Source organism: Argopecten irradians, chromosome 15, assembly GCF_041381155.1.
Source record: "Argopecten irradians isolate NY chromosome 15, Ai_NY, whole genome shotgun sequence".
Lineage (NCBI taxonomy): Eukaryota > Metazoa > Mollusca > Bivalvia > Pectinida > Pectinidae > Argopecten > Argopecten irradians.
In genome coordinates this window covers 4,446,492-4,468,034 of record NC_091148.1, presented here as the reverse complement: position 1 = coordinate 4,468,034, position 21,543 = coordinate 4,446,492, and the positions used below count along the sequence as shown (strand labels likewise).

At 32.8% G+C, this 21,543-nt stretch overlaps 2 protein-coding genes across 4 annotated transcripts in view; one reads left to right on the top strand and one right to left on the bottom strand.

Annotated features, from left to right (window-relative positions):
- The window catches only part of LOC138308464 (zinc metalloproteinase dpy-31-like), a 48,700-nt gene extending 30,661 nt beyond the window's left edge, over window positions 1-18,039 (top strand). The window contains exons 11-17 of the mRNA XM_069249446.1: window positions 5,877-6,016; window positions 7,193-7,311; window positions 7,852-8,023; window positions 8,614-8,702; window positions 9,131-9,329; window positions 14,232-14,360; window positions 15,942-18,039. Coding sequence (XP_069105547.1) covers window positions 5,877-6,016; window positions 7,193-7,311; window positions 7,852-8,023; window positions 8,614-8,702; window positions 9,131-9,329; window positions 14,232-14,360; window positions 15,942-16,038 — 945 coding nt within the window. The 3' untranslated portion in view covers window positions 16,039-18,039. The remainder of the gene's footprint in view (window positions 1-5,876; window positions 6,017-7,192; window positions 7,312-7,851; window positions 8,024-8,613; window positions 8,703-9,130; window positions 9,330-14,231; window positions 14,361-15,941) is intronic.
- Window positions 18,040-18,535: 496 nt separating this feature from the next.
- LOC138308463 (uncharacterized) overlaps window positions 18,536-21,543 on the bottom strand; it is a 42,382-nt gene continuing 39,374 nt past the window's right edge. For all 3 annotated transcript variants that reach the window (XM_069249443.1, XM_069249445.1, XM_069249444.1), the window contains 2 exons: window positions 20,866-20,947; window positions 18,536-19,772 (listed from right to left, as the gene is read on the bottom strand). In XM_069249443.1, coding sequence (XP_069105544.1) covers window positions 19,768-19,772; window positions 20,866-20,947 — 87 coding nt within the window. In that variant the 3' untranslated portion in view covers window positions 18,536-19,767. The remainder of the gene's footprint in view (window positions 19,773-20,865; window positions 20,948-21,543) is intronic.

Genomic DNA, 21,543 nt, shown 5'->3' with positions numbered 1-21,543 from the left:
TAATGAAACCGGACACGTGTAGAACAAAAAATCCGGATTTTTTTTTATTTTTTTTTTTTAAATTTACGATATTTTTTTTATTAATTATCAGATATTAATTATATTATTACAAAAACATCATAATATTATTGAATAACAATATGAAAATAATAAATACATGCATATTTAAGGCTTTTAAAAAGTGTTAAAAATTACACTAAAATGTTGTTTCGCACATGACCCTTTTTTTACTCCCTCATCCGTTTTTTCAAGGGTGATCATCCGATTAGACCTCATCAGAGGTTGGCAATACTGTTTCCGGCACGAATGTGAAAAGGTCTGGGGTCACCTGCACGATCACGTGGATTTTCTCGAGTTACTCTTCTTTCCTTCTAAACAAAGATCCCTCGCGCACTTACTTTCGGGTCATCCAGGGGGATTTGCATAAGTTGTATAACGTAAGGTTCCGTAATCGATGTAAAATAAATAAAGTTTATGTTATATAATAAGTAGTTTAAGACCGTGACAATCCCAATACATGTATGGAAGGTCAAATGACTGTAGGTAGCCCGTGTGTTTCTCTTGTGAATACTGTATAGTTTTCAAATTTCGCGTACTGAAAACTTCGTGATATCATCTTTGGTACTTTATCGCGAGAAGAAATGTTCGCGATTTGTCAACATAATCGCGAGAAGAAATGTTCCCGAATTTTTCAGCTTAATCGCGAGGAAAATAGTTCCCGAATTTTGTCAACTTAATTAATCGCGAGGAGAAATGTTCGCAAATTTGTCAACTTAATCGCGAGGAGAAATGTTCGCGAATTTGTCAACTTAATCGCGTGGAGAAATGTTTGCGAATTTGTTAACTTTATCGCGAGAAGAAATGTTCGCGATTTGTCAACTTAATCGCGAGAAGAAATGTTCCCGAATTTGACAGCTTAATCGCGAGGAGAAATGTTCTCGAATTTGTCAATTTAATCGGTTGGAGAAATGTTCGCGAATTTGTAAACTTAGTCGCGAGGAAAAATGTTCGCACATTTGTCAGTTTCAACCAGTACTAAGCTATTAAAGTTATCTTACTGATTTTTTTCCATGAGAAATTAAGTTTATCATAAATATAGCAGAATGTAATTTTCCGAGAATAAAAACAAATATACAGTATTTAAGAAAAAAACACTAATGTCAATATCACGTAAGGATGTATATCTACTTATACAAGGTTATATTAATTATATTAATTAAATATCAATTCCACATCTACAGCTATAGAACCTATACTTTGAATCAAATTGAAACGTGGTGGTTTATTATAATTGATATGGCATGCATGAACTTTGTGTTCTTTTTAATTCAATGATTTAGGTGCCATGAAGGAAATTTATGTGTATTTACGTAAAAGCACCTTATAAAATTTTCTAAATATATCTTGCACTGTATGCATGTGTATTATCTAATAATACGCATGATAATATAAAGGCTAATCAATGTTAATTTCACTTTGATATGAATTAAATTTTAATTATTAATTATCCATATTGTTCTCCTCGTAAACAACAACTAAAGTCATACATTTGAATTACCTCTTGGCTAGTGTTACGGTTTCGTTGTATTACGTATTTCTTTAGCAGTATTGTTTTTATTAGCATTCCTTTTTAATGACAAGACCTACAGTTGCTTGTTCGGTATCTTAGGCGGCAGGCTTCAGTAAGACAGCACTCATAGAAGAGCAAATTTTCCACTTATACCGCAGGCTCCCAAAATATACAGACATTTTCCGTGCGTTCCATTTGCAGATTCGTACCAGTCGTACTAGAGTGATACGGCACCGCCTAATGGAACGCGTTTGGATTTTTCTATGATGGCGGCATCGTGTGAAAAATACGCTTCGAATATAAAAGCAAAGTATTTTCTATGTTAACGATTAAATGGATATAGAAGTGAAACCCAAATAGTTTTGTGATACATTAAAACAAAAATCCATATAATTTCAATTCTAAACAAACAAAATCATTAAATGACTCAAAAAGTGTATCGTATTGATGGTTGAACGATAACGGCCGGTACAGCGCGAAATCTATCATACGCGCTTATTATGGAAAAACTGGAAATATTGATTCGAAATTTAACGCGCTATACAGTTTGAATCAATTGGTTACACACGTAAGTAACGTTTTTATTTTAGTGTTCAATCCAAGTTCAACTCGCAGTATGACACTGAATATTCATCTCAAGGTCATCTTACTTGTAAATTTATCATGAATTAGATTAAGTAATATTCATAAAATATGACAAAAATGGCAATAGCGACTGCATTTCTAAGGAAGAGGATTAACAAACTCAGATGTTATTAACCCTTGCATTAAGGGTCATTAATGACTACAATGTGGAATACTTATTCCGAAGTCTATCAAAACAAATGTCTATTAAATTCGTAAGTGTTCTATCAAAATTTGTTACACAATATTTCATTCATAAAATTACAACTTAATAGGCAACAATTGATCGCGATACAATTTTAATTATTTAAGTATTATGATAATTTTAGGATTTCATAACATTTATATTTAATTATGTTTTGAAAAGTAAATGACCCATAATATGTATCTTTATATGATCAATAAATACCTGATGTCGTTTGGTGATTATATTAATCATTGAGGATTACTTTGTCGCTTTATCACTGTTTTATAATACTGTCAAATCACTTATTTTCGTTGGTTCAAATTTTATGGAATACAAAATTTAATATTTGCGTTGGAATTTGAATTATTGGAGAGACGATACAGGGCATATTTATTTGGTGGGTAACTAGTCATGAAATGACACAAATATATACTTTATCAAAAACATAAGTGTTACATTAGTGAGTAGTTTCTTTGACACGAACATGTATACGTTAGGTTATACAACTGTTTTGAAACAATATATTCTTATTTTATAAATGACATAATACATGCACCTTACTAGCGACAACTGTAGTCCCAGTTTCGTAGTGTACGTCCACGTGTGTACTTTAAAATGGATTAATTTTCGTGGGACGTCATTGTGTTGCTTCAGACCAAAAAACGAAATCCATGAAATTAAACCTCCACGAAATTAATGATTTCACAGTAAACCAAACTTTATGTAAAATTTTATACTCTACGAAAATGAAACCGCCACGAAGATAAATGTTTTTACAGTAATAGCTCTGTTATACTTGTAGTCGGAGTTATTTTCGCGGGGATAACTTTTCGTGAATCTTAATTGCCCACAAAACTTAATTTCACTTGAAAATATAGACCAACCAGGGGACAAACGGTCTTTTATGGTCAGGTGGTATTTATTTACAAATTGAAATGTATTGAAATCGATAGTTTGGTACCAAGAAATAGTGGTCTTATTAAGCAAGTGCTATATACACAGTGGAGGTCGTATAGGCATGTCATGTTGGACTGTATTTCATCTTATCTTTTAATTCCAAATATATCAAGACGTTTTTCTCTTTTTGCAACATTGTTATCCGAAGTACTTCCGGTACTTATCCTTTATATTAAGACGTTTTTCTCTTTTTGCATCATTGTTATCCGAAGTACTTCCGGTACTTAACCTTTATATTAAAACGTTTTTCTCTTTTTGCAACATTGTTATCTGAAGTACTTCCGGTACTAATCCTTTATATTAAGACGTTTTTCTTTTTTTGCATCATTGTTATTTGAAGTACTTCCGGTACTAATCCTTTATATTAAGACGTTTTTCTTCTTTTTGCATCATTGTTATCTGAAGTACTTCCGGTACTTAACCTTTATATCAAGACGTTTTTCTCTTTTTGCATCATTGTTATCTGAAGTACTTCCGGTACTTAACCTTTATATCAAGACGTTTTCCTCTTTTTGCATCATTGTTATCTGAAGTACTTCCGGTACTTATCCTTTATATTAAGACGTTTTTCTCTTTTTGCAACATTGTTATCTGAAGTACTTCCGGTACTAATCCTTTATATTAAGACGTTTTTCTTTTTTTGCATCATTGTTATCTGAAGTACTTCCGGTACTTATCCTTTATATTAAGACGTTTTTTTCTCTTTTTGCATCATTGTTATCTGAAGTACTTCCGGTACTTAACCTTTATATCAAGACGTTTTTCTCTTTTTGCATCATTGTTATCTGAAGTACTTCCGGTACTTATCCTTTATATTAAGACGTTTTTCTCTTTTTGCAACATTGTTATCTGAAGTACTTCCGGTACTAATCCTTTATATTAAGACGTTTTTCTCTTTTTGCATCATTGTTATCTGAAGTACTTCCGGTACTTATCCTTTATATCAAGACGTTTTTCTCTTTTTGCATCATTGTTATCTGAAGTACTTCCGGTACTTATCCTTTATATCAAGACGTTTTTCTCTTTTTGCATCATTGTTATCTGAAGTACTTCCGGTACTTAACCTTTATATCAAGACGTTTTTCTCTTTTTGCATCATTGTTATCTGAAGTACTTCCGGTACTTATCCTTTATATTAAGACGTTTTTCTCTTTTTGCATCATTGTTATCTGAAGTACTTCCGGTACTTATCCTTTATATTAAGACGTTTTCCTCTTTTTGCATCATTGTTATCTGAAGTACTTCCGGTTCTTATCCTTTATATTAAGACGTTTTTCTCTTTTTGCAACATTGTTATCTGAAGTACTTCCGGTACTTATCCTTTATATCAAGACGTTTTTCTCTTTTTGCATCATTGTTATCTGAAGTACTTCCGGTACTTAACCTTTATATCAAGACGTTTTCCTCTTTTTGCATCATTGTTATCTGAAGTACTTCCGGTACTTATCCTTTATATCAAGACGTTTTTCTCTTTTTGCAACATTGTTATCTGAAGTACTTCCGGTACTAATCCTTTATATTAAGACGTTTTTCTCTTTTTGCATCATTGTTATCTGAAGTACTTCCGGTACTTATCCTTTATATTAAGACGTTTTTCTCTTTTTGCATCATTGTTATCTGAAGTATTTCCGGTACTTATCCTTTATATTAAGACGTTTTTCTTTTTTTGCATCATTGTTATCTGAAGTACTTCCGGTACTTATCCTTTATATTAAGACGTTTTTCTCTTTTTTGCATCATTGTTATCTGAAGTACTTCCGGTACTTAACCTTTATATCAAGACGTTTTTCTCTTTTTGCATCATTGTTATCTGAAGTACTTCCGGTACTTATCCTTTATATCAAGACGTTTTTCTCTTTTTGCATCATTGTTATCTGAAGTACTTCCGGTACTTATCCTTTATATTAAGACGTTTTTCTTTTTTGCATCATTGTTATCTGAAGTACTTCCGGTACTTAACCTTTATATTAAGACGTTTTTTTCTCTTTTTGCATCATTGTTATCTGAAGTACTTCCGGTACTAATCCTTTATATTAAGACGTTTTTCTTTTTTTGCATCATTGTTATCTGAAGTACTTCCGGTACTAATCCTTTATATTAAGACGTTTTTCTCTTTTTGCATCATTGTTATCTGAAGTACTTCCGGTACTTATCCTTTATATTAAGACGTTTTTTTCTCTTTTTGCATCATTGTTATCTGAAGTACTTCCGGTACTTATCCTTTATATCAAGACGTTTTCCTCTTTTTGCATCATTGTTATCTGAAGTACTTCCGGTACTTATCCTTTATATTAAGACGTTTTTCTCTTTTTGCATCATTGTTATCTGAAGTACTTCCGGTACTTATCCTTTATATTAAGACGTTTTTCTCTTTTTGCATCATTGTTATCTGAAGTACTTCCGGTACTTATCCTTTATATTAAGACGTTTTTCTCTTTTTGCATCATTGTTATCTGAAGTACTTCCGGTACTTAACCTTTGTGAGTATTGTGAATAGCATTACTTTGTTGTATAACTATTTTTTATTTCACTTCGCAGGCCCCACCAGGTATGAATGTTCATTTCGACCTCGTAGGAGACTTTATCAATTTCGGCACGTGTTATAAAGACCACTTCGTGACATGTGATAGCTTCATGGAAGTTCGTTATTCTTCTGATCTCGCAAATACTGGCGCAAGGTAGGTCTACTTTGAATACTCTAGACATGGAAATTTAAGCGAGAGGGAAATACGCGAATGCCTCTTCACTGCGAAAATTTCCACAGCATTTAAAAATTGCGAATATAAAAACTACATTACCAAAACCCTATTATACCTATCGAGTAAAAAACAACGACGTGAAATATTTACTCCTGTGATTCGCGATATTCAATATTAGTATCTTACAATACAAGATTTTGTGTGTGTGACTTAAGGAGCCGTGATGACGAGGCTTTGGGCACCAAACTAAACCTTGTAATGCAATATACTAAACGTATATACTGTTGTTCTTTAACCATTTACTTATAGATGACGTACAAAGCAGATTGGCTTCATTTCGCTTAAATGGAGACTTTTTTTGTTATGCATGAAACTATTCATTCACTAAACCTAAATGAGAGTGTAGTCATTTTTTCCAAATAGTTCCAGTAATTGATTTTTATGACTCGGAGTGTGCTATCAATGAAACATCGTGGAAATACTAACACAAACAATAATGTCGATAAAAGAAGCAATTTACAATGTATGAGCAAAGAAAAAAATAAGATACCGCAATACGCGGATTTTGATGTCGTAACTTTGACGTCGTTCCTCAAGGTGTGACGTCACGTTTTAGCGGGACTGCATGACGTTACAATCCCGCGAGCTTAAAGTTTGGGGTCAAGTTAAAAAAAAGTTACGTCATATATTGAACAAATTCATTTGTAAAATAAAACATTTTGTATTGACGGATAAATCACAAGTTTATCCGGCAGTAGTTATCGGTCACTGTGTGAGGTCGTTGAGGATAAAAATAGATATGAATGCATTGATCACGTTTGAGTTAATGATATGGTAATAAGAGTGTTAATATGATTCATGTTACGTGGACGTGCATAGATTATCAGCTTACACAAGCTCGAGACAATTTTGAATAAAACGTGTGTAACACTTGCACAGTTCTTATCTAACATGTTCATTTTATGTGCATAAATGCATATACATTGATTCAGTTTGTTACTCTTTTTGAATATTTTCAATTTATTATTCACTTTATGTACATAAATGTATATACATTGCTTCAGGTTGTTACTCTTTATAAATATTATTCTTAATGAACGACAGACAAATTTAATGTGAACTCATATATGTGAAAACTTATTTTGGTTTTGACAGGTATTGTTGCTCATTAAAGGAAGATCCCAGTCCCCTCGTATCCGAAAGTAGTGACATGGTTGTACTTCTTAGAGGACATAACAGCGGATCAGTAGGATTCCAGGCAAATGTATGGGCAGGTAAGCAGATTCCACAATCTTATTGGGCGATTAAATAATCGTGAAGGATTGACATGGGACTAATTTACGTACCAGGTGATAACCGATAACGTTTGTGCGGGACTAGTATCTCCGGTGGTGATGGTACGTAACTATTTACAATCCTCTCACTGAAATGACGTTAGTGCGGGATATCATCTTGTGACGTCATTCCATCATCAATAGAAATAATAGTCATGCAACGTTGTCGGATAACATGTGAAACCCAAATTAAATTCCATAATTCGCAACAAACGAAAATAAAAACTGCCTTGTACTCGATTGGATAATACAAGACAGGATGTATCAATACATTTTCCAATGTCTTTGACATGCGTACATGAAAGTAATCTTTTGAAGCGTTAATTCAATTACCGGACTATGTTAATAATGTTATGTTTACGAGGCGAATGCAAAGACGACAATTTCATGTCTTTTCGCCTATAACGAGCGAAAATACCAAATAACTAATTTGTTTATATACTGTACGACTACATGATACAATGTTTTATGTCCTTCTAGAACCATGCGGTGGCTGTTCTGTGTTAAATATGACATCGATAGCATCCAAATACCAGCCGTGCTATTCCAGTGTATCAAAGACATGCAGAAAGACGTGGAAGAAGAAACAATGGGTTCCGTGTAAGAAGTCCTGGTTTACGCCACGGTCAAATACCAACTGCAATCGATATGTGTACGTTGATGGACAACACCGTTGAAATGAAATTTAGCAGATGGTTTCGGTTTCTTCATCTTCCAATTTTGTATTTGCATTTTACAGACATATCTGCCTTTACAGGTATGTATTGATTGTGACGTCATGTTAAAGCGAGCATAATATCATACTTTTCTGAGAAAACGACGTGAACTGCACCTACAAAATATGACGTCACAATGGATACCTTACCCGCAGGAGAGTTAACTCTGTAATATGCAAAGACGAAATTGTCTTATTCATGAATTTATCAAAGCTACAAGTATTCTGGAATTTGTTTCGTATTATTGCCCAATAAGATATTACCAATATCAATGTTTATTCTTATATTATTTAAAACATATTCCCAAAAGACTAATGTATAAAATCGGCATTTGGTATCTCGGGTTTTTTATGGCAAAAGAAAATAATGATACATTATTTTTATTTTCAATGGTTAATATTTATAATATTTAAAGTATATTCCCAAAAGAATCATGTTTAAAATCGCTATTTGATAGTTTATCTGGGTTTTTGTTCTGATAAAAAATATAAAAATGTTGTTAACATTTTTATTTTCTTATTTTTAGAATGGTTGATATGTCTCGTGATGAAACATGCATTGTAAGTGTGCCGTCATGTTGTAATAATTACAGACTGGAGGGTAGTTACTGTGTTGGTATGTATACACAGGCAAAACTTGTTGTCGAAATCATTAAAACATTTCAAAATAAACATTATCCTAACTACTACGTCTAATTATCTGGAACGTAATATAATAGATAAATAAGTAGATGTAAATATTTTCACACAAAATTTAGTATTGTTATATTACGTCTCTATGTGTCTGTCAATTTCCCTTTAACCATAATGGTTGAATCTAATGTGGATATTGACGTATATTGAATGCCCTAACAATTAAAAAAATAACAATAATCAATTCAACGGATGCTACTTGGAGTTATGGATTGGACACCTGATTTAAGAACGAAAAATAAATTTGTTTTTACAGCATCTTCGATATTGTCATACAAAATCACAAATCATTACCTACATAAATATATATAAACTTCATGCAGTGTTAAAAAGTTCTCGTTTCTCTCTTAGCCCAATCTACAGCTAAGGACGATGATCTATCATCATCGGATATGCCCGCTGCGCCGAGTCCAGGGAACGACGACAATTCTACAAAGCAGGGTTCGAATGACGTCATGAGCTGGTCAACGTGGTCGCCATGCTCGAAGACGTGCGGCGGATGTGGAAACAAAACCAGACATAGAGAATGTTCTAATCCAGACGCCTGCGGGTAAGTTACATTGAAGTATTAAATAGTTTGTTTTACTATTGTCATAAAATCGCGCCAAATATAAAAATATAGATGGGATTTACTATATGTATATTCTATAAAATTATTTTGATTTATATGTATTGTACTATAAGTCAGCATATGTTGATTAGGGTCTATAGTAATTTATGTGGCGGATAAAAATATTCAATATATTTCGACATATTTTCAGATTTTTAAATTCAAGGATGGTTGATGTTATTAAAATCTAAGAAAAAATATTCTCGTAATAGTCATGTATAGAATCGGCATTTCATAATTTGCCTCTTTTTTTCTGACGATAAAAAAATGAAAATGATATTCATGAAAAAAAATATGATAGTTGATATTTATAGTTATATTTAAGATATATTCCTGAAAGAAATCTGAAAATATATCAAACCTAACACGTTCGAAATTATGTATTTTTTTTCCAATGAACATGTTATTAAGATAGGATATTCATTAATTTTAGATTGCATATATATTTATTGAACTGAACTTATTACAATATTAAATCGATATGCATTTCATTAATCATTATAATCGAGCAACCTTCACGAATTTACTTTGTTTTGTCGAAATCTTTTGTGGACATTTTAAGATTAAATGTTTAATCTTGTTTCTGAGGTGCCAACAACGAAAGCATAATAACATTAAGTCCAAGAAATCTTACACTACAAAAGGTTTCGTTTTTTTCTTTTTGAACACACTGCTTAAAGGAACAGCTGTCAATCACAAAGCTGCTTTCTAACACAGCTTCTAATACGTTAACATGCGAGATACCAAATCGACGTGAGTAAAGTATGATTTACCGCCGAAAAGTCGAACTTTTCATCGATAACGACGTCAGAAAATTACGTCAAAATATGATGTCATTATCACCGGAAGGTGCGAGTAGTCGAAGGAAAATGGTTTTTCACCCACGTCGGTTTTGGTATCTCAAAGTTGACATATTACCATCGCTTGAGTTGAATCCAACACGTAGATAATGCTTGGAGACTATTAGAGATACTTACAATAAGCGGTATGCGCATTCACATACGTATACGGACATGTATTGGAAGGGAAGCGACCATTATTCTCAAACTATTTATGATTTCTATATTCGCGCTTTTGATATTGAATTCAAAATAGACAAATACTATCGTAATTTGATGATAGAACAAGAATACTCTTTAATTTTTCAATAAAAATATTATCTCTGAGAAGCTACCCCCTCAGCCGAAAACACAAGATCATTGCGTGGCTGTCGTATATTGTACCTGTGTCTTATGGTGATACCTGGATAAAGGATAGGGTCATACGGTGAACGTTATAGCGCGTTTCATTGTACAACAAACAATTAATATAATGAGATCAGAAGAGAATTACATGTGTTATATAATCTATGAATAAAATAGACGCAAAAAAGAAAATACGGAATTTTTTTTATAAATAATGGTCGATTCCACTTCCGATACGTAAGTCTAACTACAAGATGCTAAAAGAGCCTTTAAGTAACAAAATTTAGTATTGTTATATTACGTCTCTATGTGTCTGTCAATTTCCCTTTAACCATAATGGTTGAATCTAAGGTGGATATTGACGTATATTGAATGCCCTAACAATTAAAAAAATAACAATAATCAATTCAACGGATGCTACTTGGAGTTATGGATTGGACACCTGATTTAAGAACGAAAAATAAATTTGTTTTTACAGCATCTTCGATATTGTCATACAAAATCACAAATCATTACCTACATAAATATATATAAACTTCATGCAGTGTTAAAAAGTTCTCGTTTCTCTCTTAGCCCAATCTACAGCTAAGGACGATGATCTATCATCATCGGATATGCCCGCTGCGCCGAGTCCAAGGGAACGACGACAATTCTACAAAGCAGGGTTCGAATGACGTCATGAGCTGGTCAACGTGGTCGCCATGCTCGAAGACGTGCGGCGGATGTGGAAACAAAACCAGACATAGAGAATGTTCTAATCCAGACGCCTGCGGGTAAGTTACATTGAAGTATTAAATAGTTTGTTTTACTATTGTCATAAAATCGCGCCAAATATAAAAATATAGATGGGATTTACTATATGTATATTCTATAAAATTATTTTGATTTATATGTATTGTACTATAAGTCAGCATATGTTGATTAGGGTCTATATTAATTTATGTGGCGGATAAAAATATTCAATATATTTCGACATATTTTCAGATTTTTAAATTCAAGGATGGTTGATGTTATTAAAATCTAAGAAAAAATATTCTCGTAATAGTCATGTATAGAATCGGCATTTCATAATTTGCCTCTTTTTTCTGACGATAAAAAAATGAAAATGATATTCATGAAAAAAAATATGATAGTTGATATTTATAGTTATATTTAAGATATATTCCTGAAAGAAATCTGAAAATATATCAAACCTAACACGTTCGAAATTATGTATTTTTTTTTCCAATGAACATGTTATTAAGATAGGATATTCATTAATTTTAGATTGCATATATATTTATTGAACTGAACTTATTACAATATTAAATCGATATGCATTTTCATTAATCATTATAATCGAGCAACCTTCACGAATTTACTTTGTTTTGTCGAAATCTTTTGTGGACATTTTAAGATTAAATGTTTAATCTTGTTTCTGAGGTGCCAACAACGAAAGCATAATAACATTAAGTCCAAGAAATCTTACACTACAAAAGGTTTCGTTTTTTCTTTTTGAACACACTGCTTAAAGGAACAGCTGTCAATCACAAAGCTGCTTTCTAACACAGCTTCTAATACGTTAACATGCGAGATACCAAATCGACGTGAGTAAAGTATGATTTACCGCCGAAAAGTCGAACTTTTCATCGATAACGACGTCAGAAAATTACGTCAAAATATGATGTCATTATCACCGGAAGGTGCGAGTAGTCGAAGGAAAATGGTTTTTCACCCACGTCATTTTTGGTATCTCAAAGTTGACATATTACCATCGCTTGAGTTGAATCCAACACGTAGATAATGCTTGGAGACAATTAGAGATACTTACAATAAGCGGTATGCGCATTCACATACGTATACGGACATGTATTGGAAGGGAAGCGACCATTATTCTCAAACTATTTATGATTTCTATATTCGCGCTTTTGATATTGAATTCAAAATAGACAAATACTATCGTAATTTGATGATAGAACAAGAATACTCTTTAATTTTTCAATAAAAATTTTATCTCTGAGAAGCTACCCCCTCAGCCGAAAACACAAGATCATTGCGTGGCTGTCGTATATTGTACCTGTGTCTTATGGTGATACCTGGATAAAGGATAGGGTCATACGGTGAACGTTATAGCGCGTTTCATTGTACAGCAAACAATTTATATAATGAGATCAGAAGAGAATTACAATGTGTTATATAATCTATGAATAAAATAGACGCAAAAAAGAAAATACGGAATTTTTTTATAAATAATGGTCGATTCCACTTCCGATACGTAAGTCTAACTACAAGATGCTAAAAGAGCCTTTAAGTAGCCAACACCAATGACGATTTAATTTTGAACAGCTTTTTTCATCAAATTTTATAGGCAATGTGACAAATTCGATTTAATGTATATTATGTAGCATTTGCTCTTCCCTATGCCTATGTAATATTGTTATTTCACTATAAGAGTGACAGATAATACTGTATAGCCGGCTATTTTCGTGGAAATTCTATTTTCATGATGTCGCGGGCCATTGCTATGATAGCGAACATTTGATCCACGAATATCAAGAAATGGTTGAATAATATTTAAAGCCAGATCGCAAAAATTTAGAACCACTCTAATTATTTTTTGTCGTTGGAATTTTGATTCACAAAAAAACCGGTTACACAGTAAAAAATAGTAAGAATAGAGAACATCAAACTGAACAATGTCTGATTAAATCAGTAACTTCTTACAGTAAAACAGACGTTTTATATAGCCAGATTTAACGTTAAATCGCATTTCAAGAAGTCTAAGAAATGTATTCGTCGTAATTAGCGCTACTCCCCTTTTCTCGGGAAGAAGTTGAAGTTATATAAACGCCATATCCCAACAATGTTTTATAACTCTGTGATGCGTATTACATCTTTCACATGTGAATCAAGACGTAATAATGCATCTCAAATGAAAGAAGGCATTCACAATTTTACTATAAGAATGACAGATAAATGTAGCATGCGTTTTGAAAGGGTTCAAATATTACTGATTTTTAGACGTTTGCCGTTCACAACTTAGATTTTGGTTCCCTTATAAACGTCACCCATTTGTTATAATTTTAAGCGTTTTGTGTGTTAATTATGACGAATACGGTATAGAGACCGCAGAACCAATTGATTTCTCTATATACGATATGTTTGGCACTGTCCAGGTTAAATAGAGTTTTCAAGTCTGGTCACCTGTCACTAATTTTGAAGAACGACATCTCGCATACCTGTGAATAAAAAGAAATTAAAATTTGCCATCTTACAAAACTTTTATGTGGGGGTGCCATCTTATGTTGAATTGCGCACCAAAAATTGACCAAAATAATCATGAAATTCCAATATTGATTACCTCCCCCTGTCAGAAACACACTTGACAGAATTTTGAAATTTCTTTACATATTTTACATCTACATGTATTGCCCAACCCACACATTAAACATTCGAAACTGATGCGCCTTGAATACCCAATCAGCAGGCCCCGTAACATTCACCTCTCTTTGAAATCTTTTATCCAAAAGGGGATTTCCAGGAATCTATTTTTGGTTTGATTCTGCGGTCCCTATATGTATTTATGGTGATCTAAGATGTGGTTATGATGTGTGTTAATTGTAATTGGTTGCCTTTTACATGAAGTCGAATTTACACATATATTAACTCCTGTTATTAGAGGCGACGACCAGGAGGAGATCGAAGGATGCGCAGCTAAACCTTGTGACACGCCAGTTATGACGACATGTACCAGAACGGTGGCGGTAAAAGGATTCTGCCCGCCGTGGTCAACGAACACATGTACAAAGTAAGTTACAATTGCATTCAGTAGATGTTTACTTAGATATTGATTATGTATTTTACATTACAGCGTTTTATACATTTACTAAAGGATGTATTATTCAGAGGTTTCAGTCCTGTTGAAGTCTCGTTTCGACATAGATCAAAGAAGTTAAGAGATTTTCAAATAAAATCTATAAATATTTGTAGATATTTTTATAAGGGAATTTTAATAAATGACCCATTTGGCGTATATTTTGAAAATGTGTCTTTTTTTCGCTTTGAGTAAAGCCAAAGTTTTATCATGTTTTGCTTAAATAGTTTTTACTTAAATCACCACTGCGCCAGTATTTTTAGCTGTATCGAGCTCATTTTTGCTGTAATCCTTTACTAGCTTCGTGGTAATTAAAATTGTATGCATTAATTTGTGAAATGCTACGTTTTTGTCACTTTATTTAACATTTAATGGTCATTTCAGCGCTTTTATTTTTTAACTCTAAAATATTGAAAAATGAAAGATATTGAAATGGGGCAAAAAGTAAGCACACGTATCCACGTTTTTTTTCTGCCGATTTAGAAAGAGCAACCTTTTATCTATTGATATGCAAAATATTTCCAAAAGTTTAATACCGTATTTTTTCTATCAGGGATTAAATCTGGCAAAAATGGCTGAAAATGGTGAATTCTGTAGTTAAAAATCAAGGGTAAGGGGTAGCATATGTCATTAATCTGAGTAAATAAATTCTGCAAACATCCATGCATATCAAACACCTCATTTGGAAATTATCGATTTAATCTCTCGTGAATATGGTCAAAAAGACAAAACTCCGATAAAATCCAATACTTTGTCAGTTGGGTATCTTTGATTGACAATAGCTGAAAAACGAGCACACGGACATATGTTTTTTCTTCCATTTTCGTCTATGGTATGAACTCCTATTACCAAAAACCTATATGAGAAAAAAAGTTTAATTTAAGAAAATTTTGACGTCTCAGAGGTGTACATCCTTAATACACCATATATTTATGATAAAAAGTTATATTTCGAAGACAACTCATACACTTTTACACATTTGTGTTTGTATGCGGTCTGATGAATATGACAGCGTACATAAAGAGTCATCAAAACGTTGCTGGTTAAGTAACATTTACGCATGAAATTCGCGAAATAAAGCACTCGCAAAAATATCACGTTTACAATTGATTTCGCATCTTTGCTATTTTCAATCTTGCAAAATGTTTGTTAATGTATCGTTTATTTAGTAAAGTTCATTTATAGTTCAGGGCCCAGTTGTTCAAAACGTGTAAGGCTAATCACAGTTTAACGGCAAATTTCAAATCAAGATTAAGTATTTTTTGGAGATACAATTTTTTGCAACATTTCTAAAGATTCTCAAGAACTTTATTCTTTACCTGCTTGCTGTTTTTGGTGAAGATATCAACACAAATTTTGCGGCAATTGAGAAATGAAAATTTCACTAATCATGTAATTAAGGTAATAATCCTTTGAAGAACCGGGCCCTGTTATATAATTATTATTTCTAAAATGTCTATAGCATGCGCGTTTCTACTAAATATGAAGAAAACTAAAATTTATATTTTTCCACAGATACCACACTGAAACATATACCTGTCCAGACCCAACCATGATGTGCTGTAAAGGCTATGTCCTCCAAGGAGGGCTATGCGTGCCAGTTAACACGTGATGACGACGTCACAATGTTATTTATTACGTCATAATGTAACTGTAAATAATATGTGTGTGGAAAGTCCCAGTCAAAAGGTCAAAGTTTAATTAGACAATAATTTATCTGCTAAAAATTATTTTTCTTCTGGCAAGGGCATCGTTATAATAATGGTACGTAGATCGTGTTGTATATTATTTTATCGTTTGCAGTTTGATAATCCTGATTCTCATTTTGTTGCACGAGTCTCAATACTTTTTGATTGCTATACAAATGAATGTATGTGGGCTGTTTAAGAAACTTTCTTGATCCTAACTCTGTCATTTCGTCACCGTAACTCTATGGCTATTTGCATTGTGGAACAAAGAAAGCAACACTAGCACATCATGCCATCATTTAAATAAGGTTTGAAAATAAAGATACGGTTTTCGTCATATTGAAAAGATGAAATGTATAACTGTCAATACTTAGTGCTATATTATCGTATTTAAAAAGTTTTACAGTGTCTTCTTTACCTGAAGTAATGCTTTCTTGTTATAAATCATGTGATACGTCTCGATTTACAACCAAATTTGCCGTTGGTAAAACATGTACAGATTCGAGCAAGTGACGATTTTCAAATTTTTACTTAATGTGAACCGAATTGTTGAAACATTTTTCGAAATGTTAATATACCGTTGGGTGTTTGGACATTTTGCCAATACACAAATGTTACGTTGAAGTGTATTAATTATTTTGATTGTGATGTGTTTGATTAGTTTTTGTTATATTGTATATTATCAATATTGTTTCGCTGGCCGAAACATGCATAAATAACCCGGTTAAGAAGCATAATCGAAATCCAATAACTATTTATACAATGTCTTTGACAGGATGAAACGAACGCGGGTCGTTCGCAATGATAAAAATGTATATTTAACAGCTTGATACTTTTCAAATAGTTATTTACAATTTCACTTTCAGGGCCCGATGTTTCAAAGGATAATTAGCTTAATTAAATGAGTAGTGAAATGTTCACTTCTCATTTGCTGCAAACTTCGTGAATATATCTGCACTAAATTCAGCAAGTAAGTTAGTCAAGTATGGAGTTCGTTCTTAAGGGTCTTGTAAAATTTCGGTTAAATTGTACTACCAGATATTATTTCATCTTGAATTGAAAATTGCCGATAAACTGTGATTAGCTTAATCACGATTTGAACAACTAGGCCCAGATCACAAATTGGCCCAGATCACAAACCACCAAAATCCTATACCGACAATTTGATAACATAAACCGCTTTTTTTCTTATGAAATGCATTTCGATTAATGCCTTCTAAAAATTGCAATGCGTAATGCTCCGGAACGTAGTATTTAAAATCCTATATTAATGTCGCTACTTCATTAATGTGTACATGTTGTTGTTAAATTAATTTATATGCGTATTTATTCGTTACATGTCAGGAAAATATAGTCGATTATAAAGTTATGTGTGCCACAACTGGGCAAACATTTTACCTGTCATTTTGCTTCCATGAATCTATTGGAACTTACTAGTTTTTATTTTTTTTAAGCTGTGAGCATCATGTAAAGGCGCTGGGAAATATGCACGATTCTTTACCCATAATTTACAAACACATAAAATTGTGTTTGATGTTTAATGTATGTTAAAATGAAAATGCATCTAAGAAGTAAATTTAAAATTACTTACAACACTGTAAAAATGTTTCAAAGGGGATGTAAACGACGGATTTGTCCTTTTTTGATTTGAGCACATACACTTTCTGCACAACGGAAGTCAAAATATGACTTTTCGCGATACTGGTAAAATTCTCTGAGATCGAAATATCAAAACTGATGCAGTGCATATTGTTTTTATTTTCAAAATATAGGTAATATTTAGTGCCAGACATTAATATTATGTCGCATATAACGAGTGACTTTTATCACGCTATCAATTTGCTTTATAAGCGAGACTTCATATTGTGCTCCATATATTGAATATCAAAAATACAGATGCTTAAAAATAAAATGAATGAAAACGTCTGCTTGTTCATTTTTTTCTTTTTGATAACATTTTTATAGTGTTAATTTACTTTATGTCCAGCATAAACTTTTAAACAAATGTTTTCAAATATCTTACAATATCTTTGCCACCAGTGTATGTCCCCGCATTAATGACCAACAAACTAGAAATCTGATATCCGCCTCAATAGGGCGGCCCCGCTAAGTTCATCATTTGGCCGGAGAGCACCTAAGATTTCTCCTTGATGGAATAAAATCCCTACTGCATATATATTGACTATCTGTTATTATAATATGCAGTCCAAAACAATGGCTTCAAAAGAGGAGATCACCGCAAACAAATGTGGTCGATTGTGGTCGGCAGAGGGAAAGTCAATGATTATCATATGGTTCCGGGATCTCCAATGCGAGTCCATAATTGCCAAAATTTAAATTGAAGGAACAATAAACACAAATAAACAAAACAAATCATATTTTGTAGAATTGTTCGATGAGTAACAACCGATAAGAAAGGTATATTTCGCTGATACAATTTATTTATCAAAATTGAATGTACAAGTATAATAAAAGCAGATGATTTATAATATGTATTAGTGTTCCTATTGGTATAAGAGCATTGATACACAATAGACAATAGAGTCAAGGAAATAATAAGAAGAAAATAAAATGATGTTTCTAAAACCTATAACTAAAAATGAAATTTACGTTCCTAGATCCAGCGAAAGAGCATGACAGAAAGGCCTCTCATTTTCCATGTTAACATTAATTTTATAACACCTTTGTTGCATCCCACATGGCGGAAAATGCGATAGACTCTTTCAACATGTTCGCGAATACATAGCTGTATAACATAGGGCTTTTACTGACAATCGTGAATTCTAATATATACGGATTTTCTACAATTATCCACACAAAAAACCCATTTGATTTCGCATATGAGCTAGCATGCGAAATTACTCGAAAATATCTATCTCACGAAAAGAACGTGCTTTACAGTACAGTGTAAAACTAAGTAAGAATCAATTAAAAGTTGTAACAGGCCTAGACCATCATATTCAAAATCATATCGATTTTAAAATATTAGAGACCGATTATGATTTTACATGTAGACCTTTGTTCAATTCTTCAATTCCTTTTTGGAATAAAAATCTTTCTTTTCCTTCCACATCGTGTCTAGTTGTATCTATCAAGTTTACTTTGTTTTAAAGCTTAAATTATATAAGAATGTCACTGTAAATCAACTAAATTATTGTTGCGCCATTTTTTTTTCGCATTTCATGCATGAAAAACGTTTCCCTGAAGATTCATTTCGCGCGTTAATGTTCCTGTTAAGTTGCTAAAACGTCTTAGTGGCTATTTATTTTTGCAAATAGGACTAATTCACGACCACGTGATACCCGATTACGTTTTCGCAGAAATATTATCTCTAATGGTGATGGAATGTAACTCTTCTTACTGAAATGACGATCTTTCTGCTGAAATGGCGTTAGCTCGGGTATCATCTTTGACGTCATTCTATCGGTAATGGAAACATTAGTCCCGCAAAAACGTATTACGTGGAAAAAAAGAAGCTGATTTACAGTATCAAGCCATTAGAATGTGAATGATGAATATTTAAGTTTATTATTTATGTTTAAATCGCAGGTTATTCTTAAGCAAGTTAGAATATATTTTAATGATAAAGTCTTCTTTCGGAGATCATTTTGGGGGACTGTCATCGGTTGCCGCCTGTTTTTCTGCTCAGCTAGTTAACCTAAAACAATGAATTGATAGTTAGGTAAGATGTCTTATAAACGGTTAGCCTTTGATTACAATATAAACTATATTACTATCTTCTCGTGCCAGCAGGAATCATAGGTATGTAGCGTAAATTAGGATATTTTGGATTTGGTAATATATTTTATAGGCAATAGGTTGAATTATAGCATAATACACTTTTTGGCTACCTCAATATGAAAAAAACATTAATTCCGTACTAATTGTTTCCGGTCTTTACGTTATGGAAGTATTTTCTGTCTGTCTTTTATTTTTGATACATCTATTAGAAAATGAATACAATATTTTTTTTTAATATATTTTTTTTATAATATTTGTTTCGCTAAAAATATAATTCTGTCGTTGATATTTCAACACCTTACAGAACGCAAGAACATGTTTTCCAAACCATAGTATTGCATGTTATAGTATGGAAAAACTAAGAGTTTTACCTGAAAATGAAGGGAATTCATCGAAAACATCTTATATTTGGTAACATTGGTAACCGCCTACATAGCACAATATAGGGGAACAATGTTATATCTTAAACCGAGCAGATTTAACGAAAGGAATCTTACAGTCAGATATATATTATGTAAAAATAATATATATCTGACTGTTAGATTCCTTTCGTTAAATGATTGTCTGTTCGGTTTTAGATATAACATTGTATAACAATATATATATGTATATTCCGTTGAACACGAGTCTTATAGCAGAGGTCCAGCGTACGAAACATTTCCTCTCCTGTTACAAAACAGGAGATCACTGTTTCAAGCATTGTGAGTAAGCATAACAAGGGATATGTGAACGTGTATTTTTTGTGGTTTTTGGAGCAAGAATTGTGGGGAAGAAAGAAGAAATTTAGGAATACAACCGCTATTTTTGTGATAGTTTGGCAGATGTAGCAACAGTTGTTAGAAAAGATAAATTGAGGCGTTGTTAAGGGTCGTCTGGCGACCGGTCAATTCGACTTGATCGATCAACATTGACCTGTCGACCCAATCTGTACAACGGCTGGTTTTCGGGGTGCCGGGTTCGCACCCCAGTCTGACTGCTGCATTTTATTTCTCACCTCCCTTGATACTTACACGCTCCTGGTGTGAAGTGGACATCATCAATAGCGATATCGCCAGACTCTCCGGGCTCATCAACCCTAGCAGAAATGATCACCTGTAATAAAACATCAATCAGTTAAAACATTTAAACCAGAAATACAGTGGACCCCGATAATTTGGATGTCGATAGTCCGGAAAAACTGGCAGTTCGGACGGAATTATCAGTGACCAAATTACCGTAACGTTACCGGAAACACACAATTCTGCAGTCCTAAAATTTCGAAATCCTGAATATCGAGGGTTCACTGTTCCTATAACCGTGCGTTCCTTGAATGGTTTCGTACCTGTTGTTCTGAAGAAGTCAATCTCATGAAAAGCGTTTGAATTTGTTTTCAATATTGCTACACCCATATGAATACTGTTTTCAAATATAAAACAAAAAGTCCTAAGTATTTCCTATCTCAACAGCAATCAGATATAAAGGGCATTACTAAAATCTTTGAACACAAGTAAATAACATAATCCATAATAACAGAAACCCGCGGAATATAAAAATATGGATGGAACGATGCGCTCCATTTCCGATATAACATATTCGTACCGTTCTGGTATACATCCGTTGATGGAAGAATATATAAGATTAACATTCGACTTGCTGCATGACTGATGGCGAGTACAAGTAACATGACATTTGAAAAGTACGACGGCATG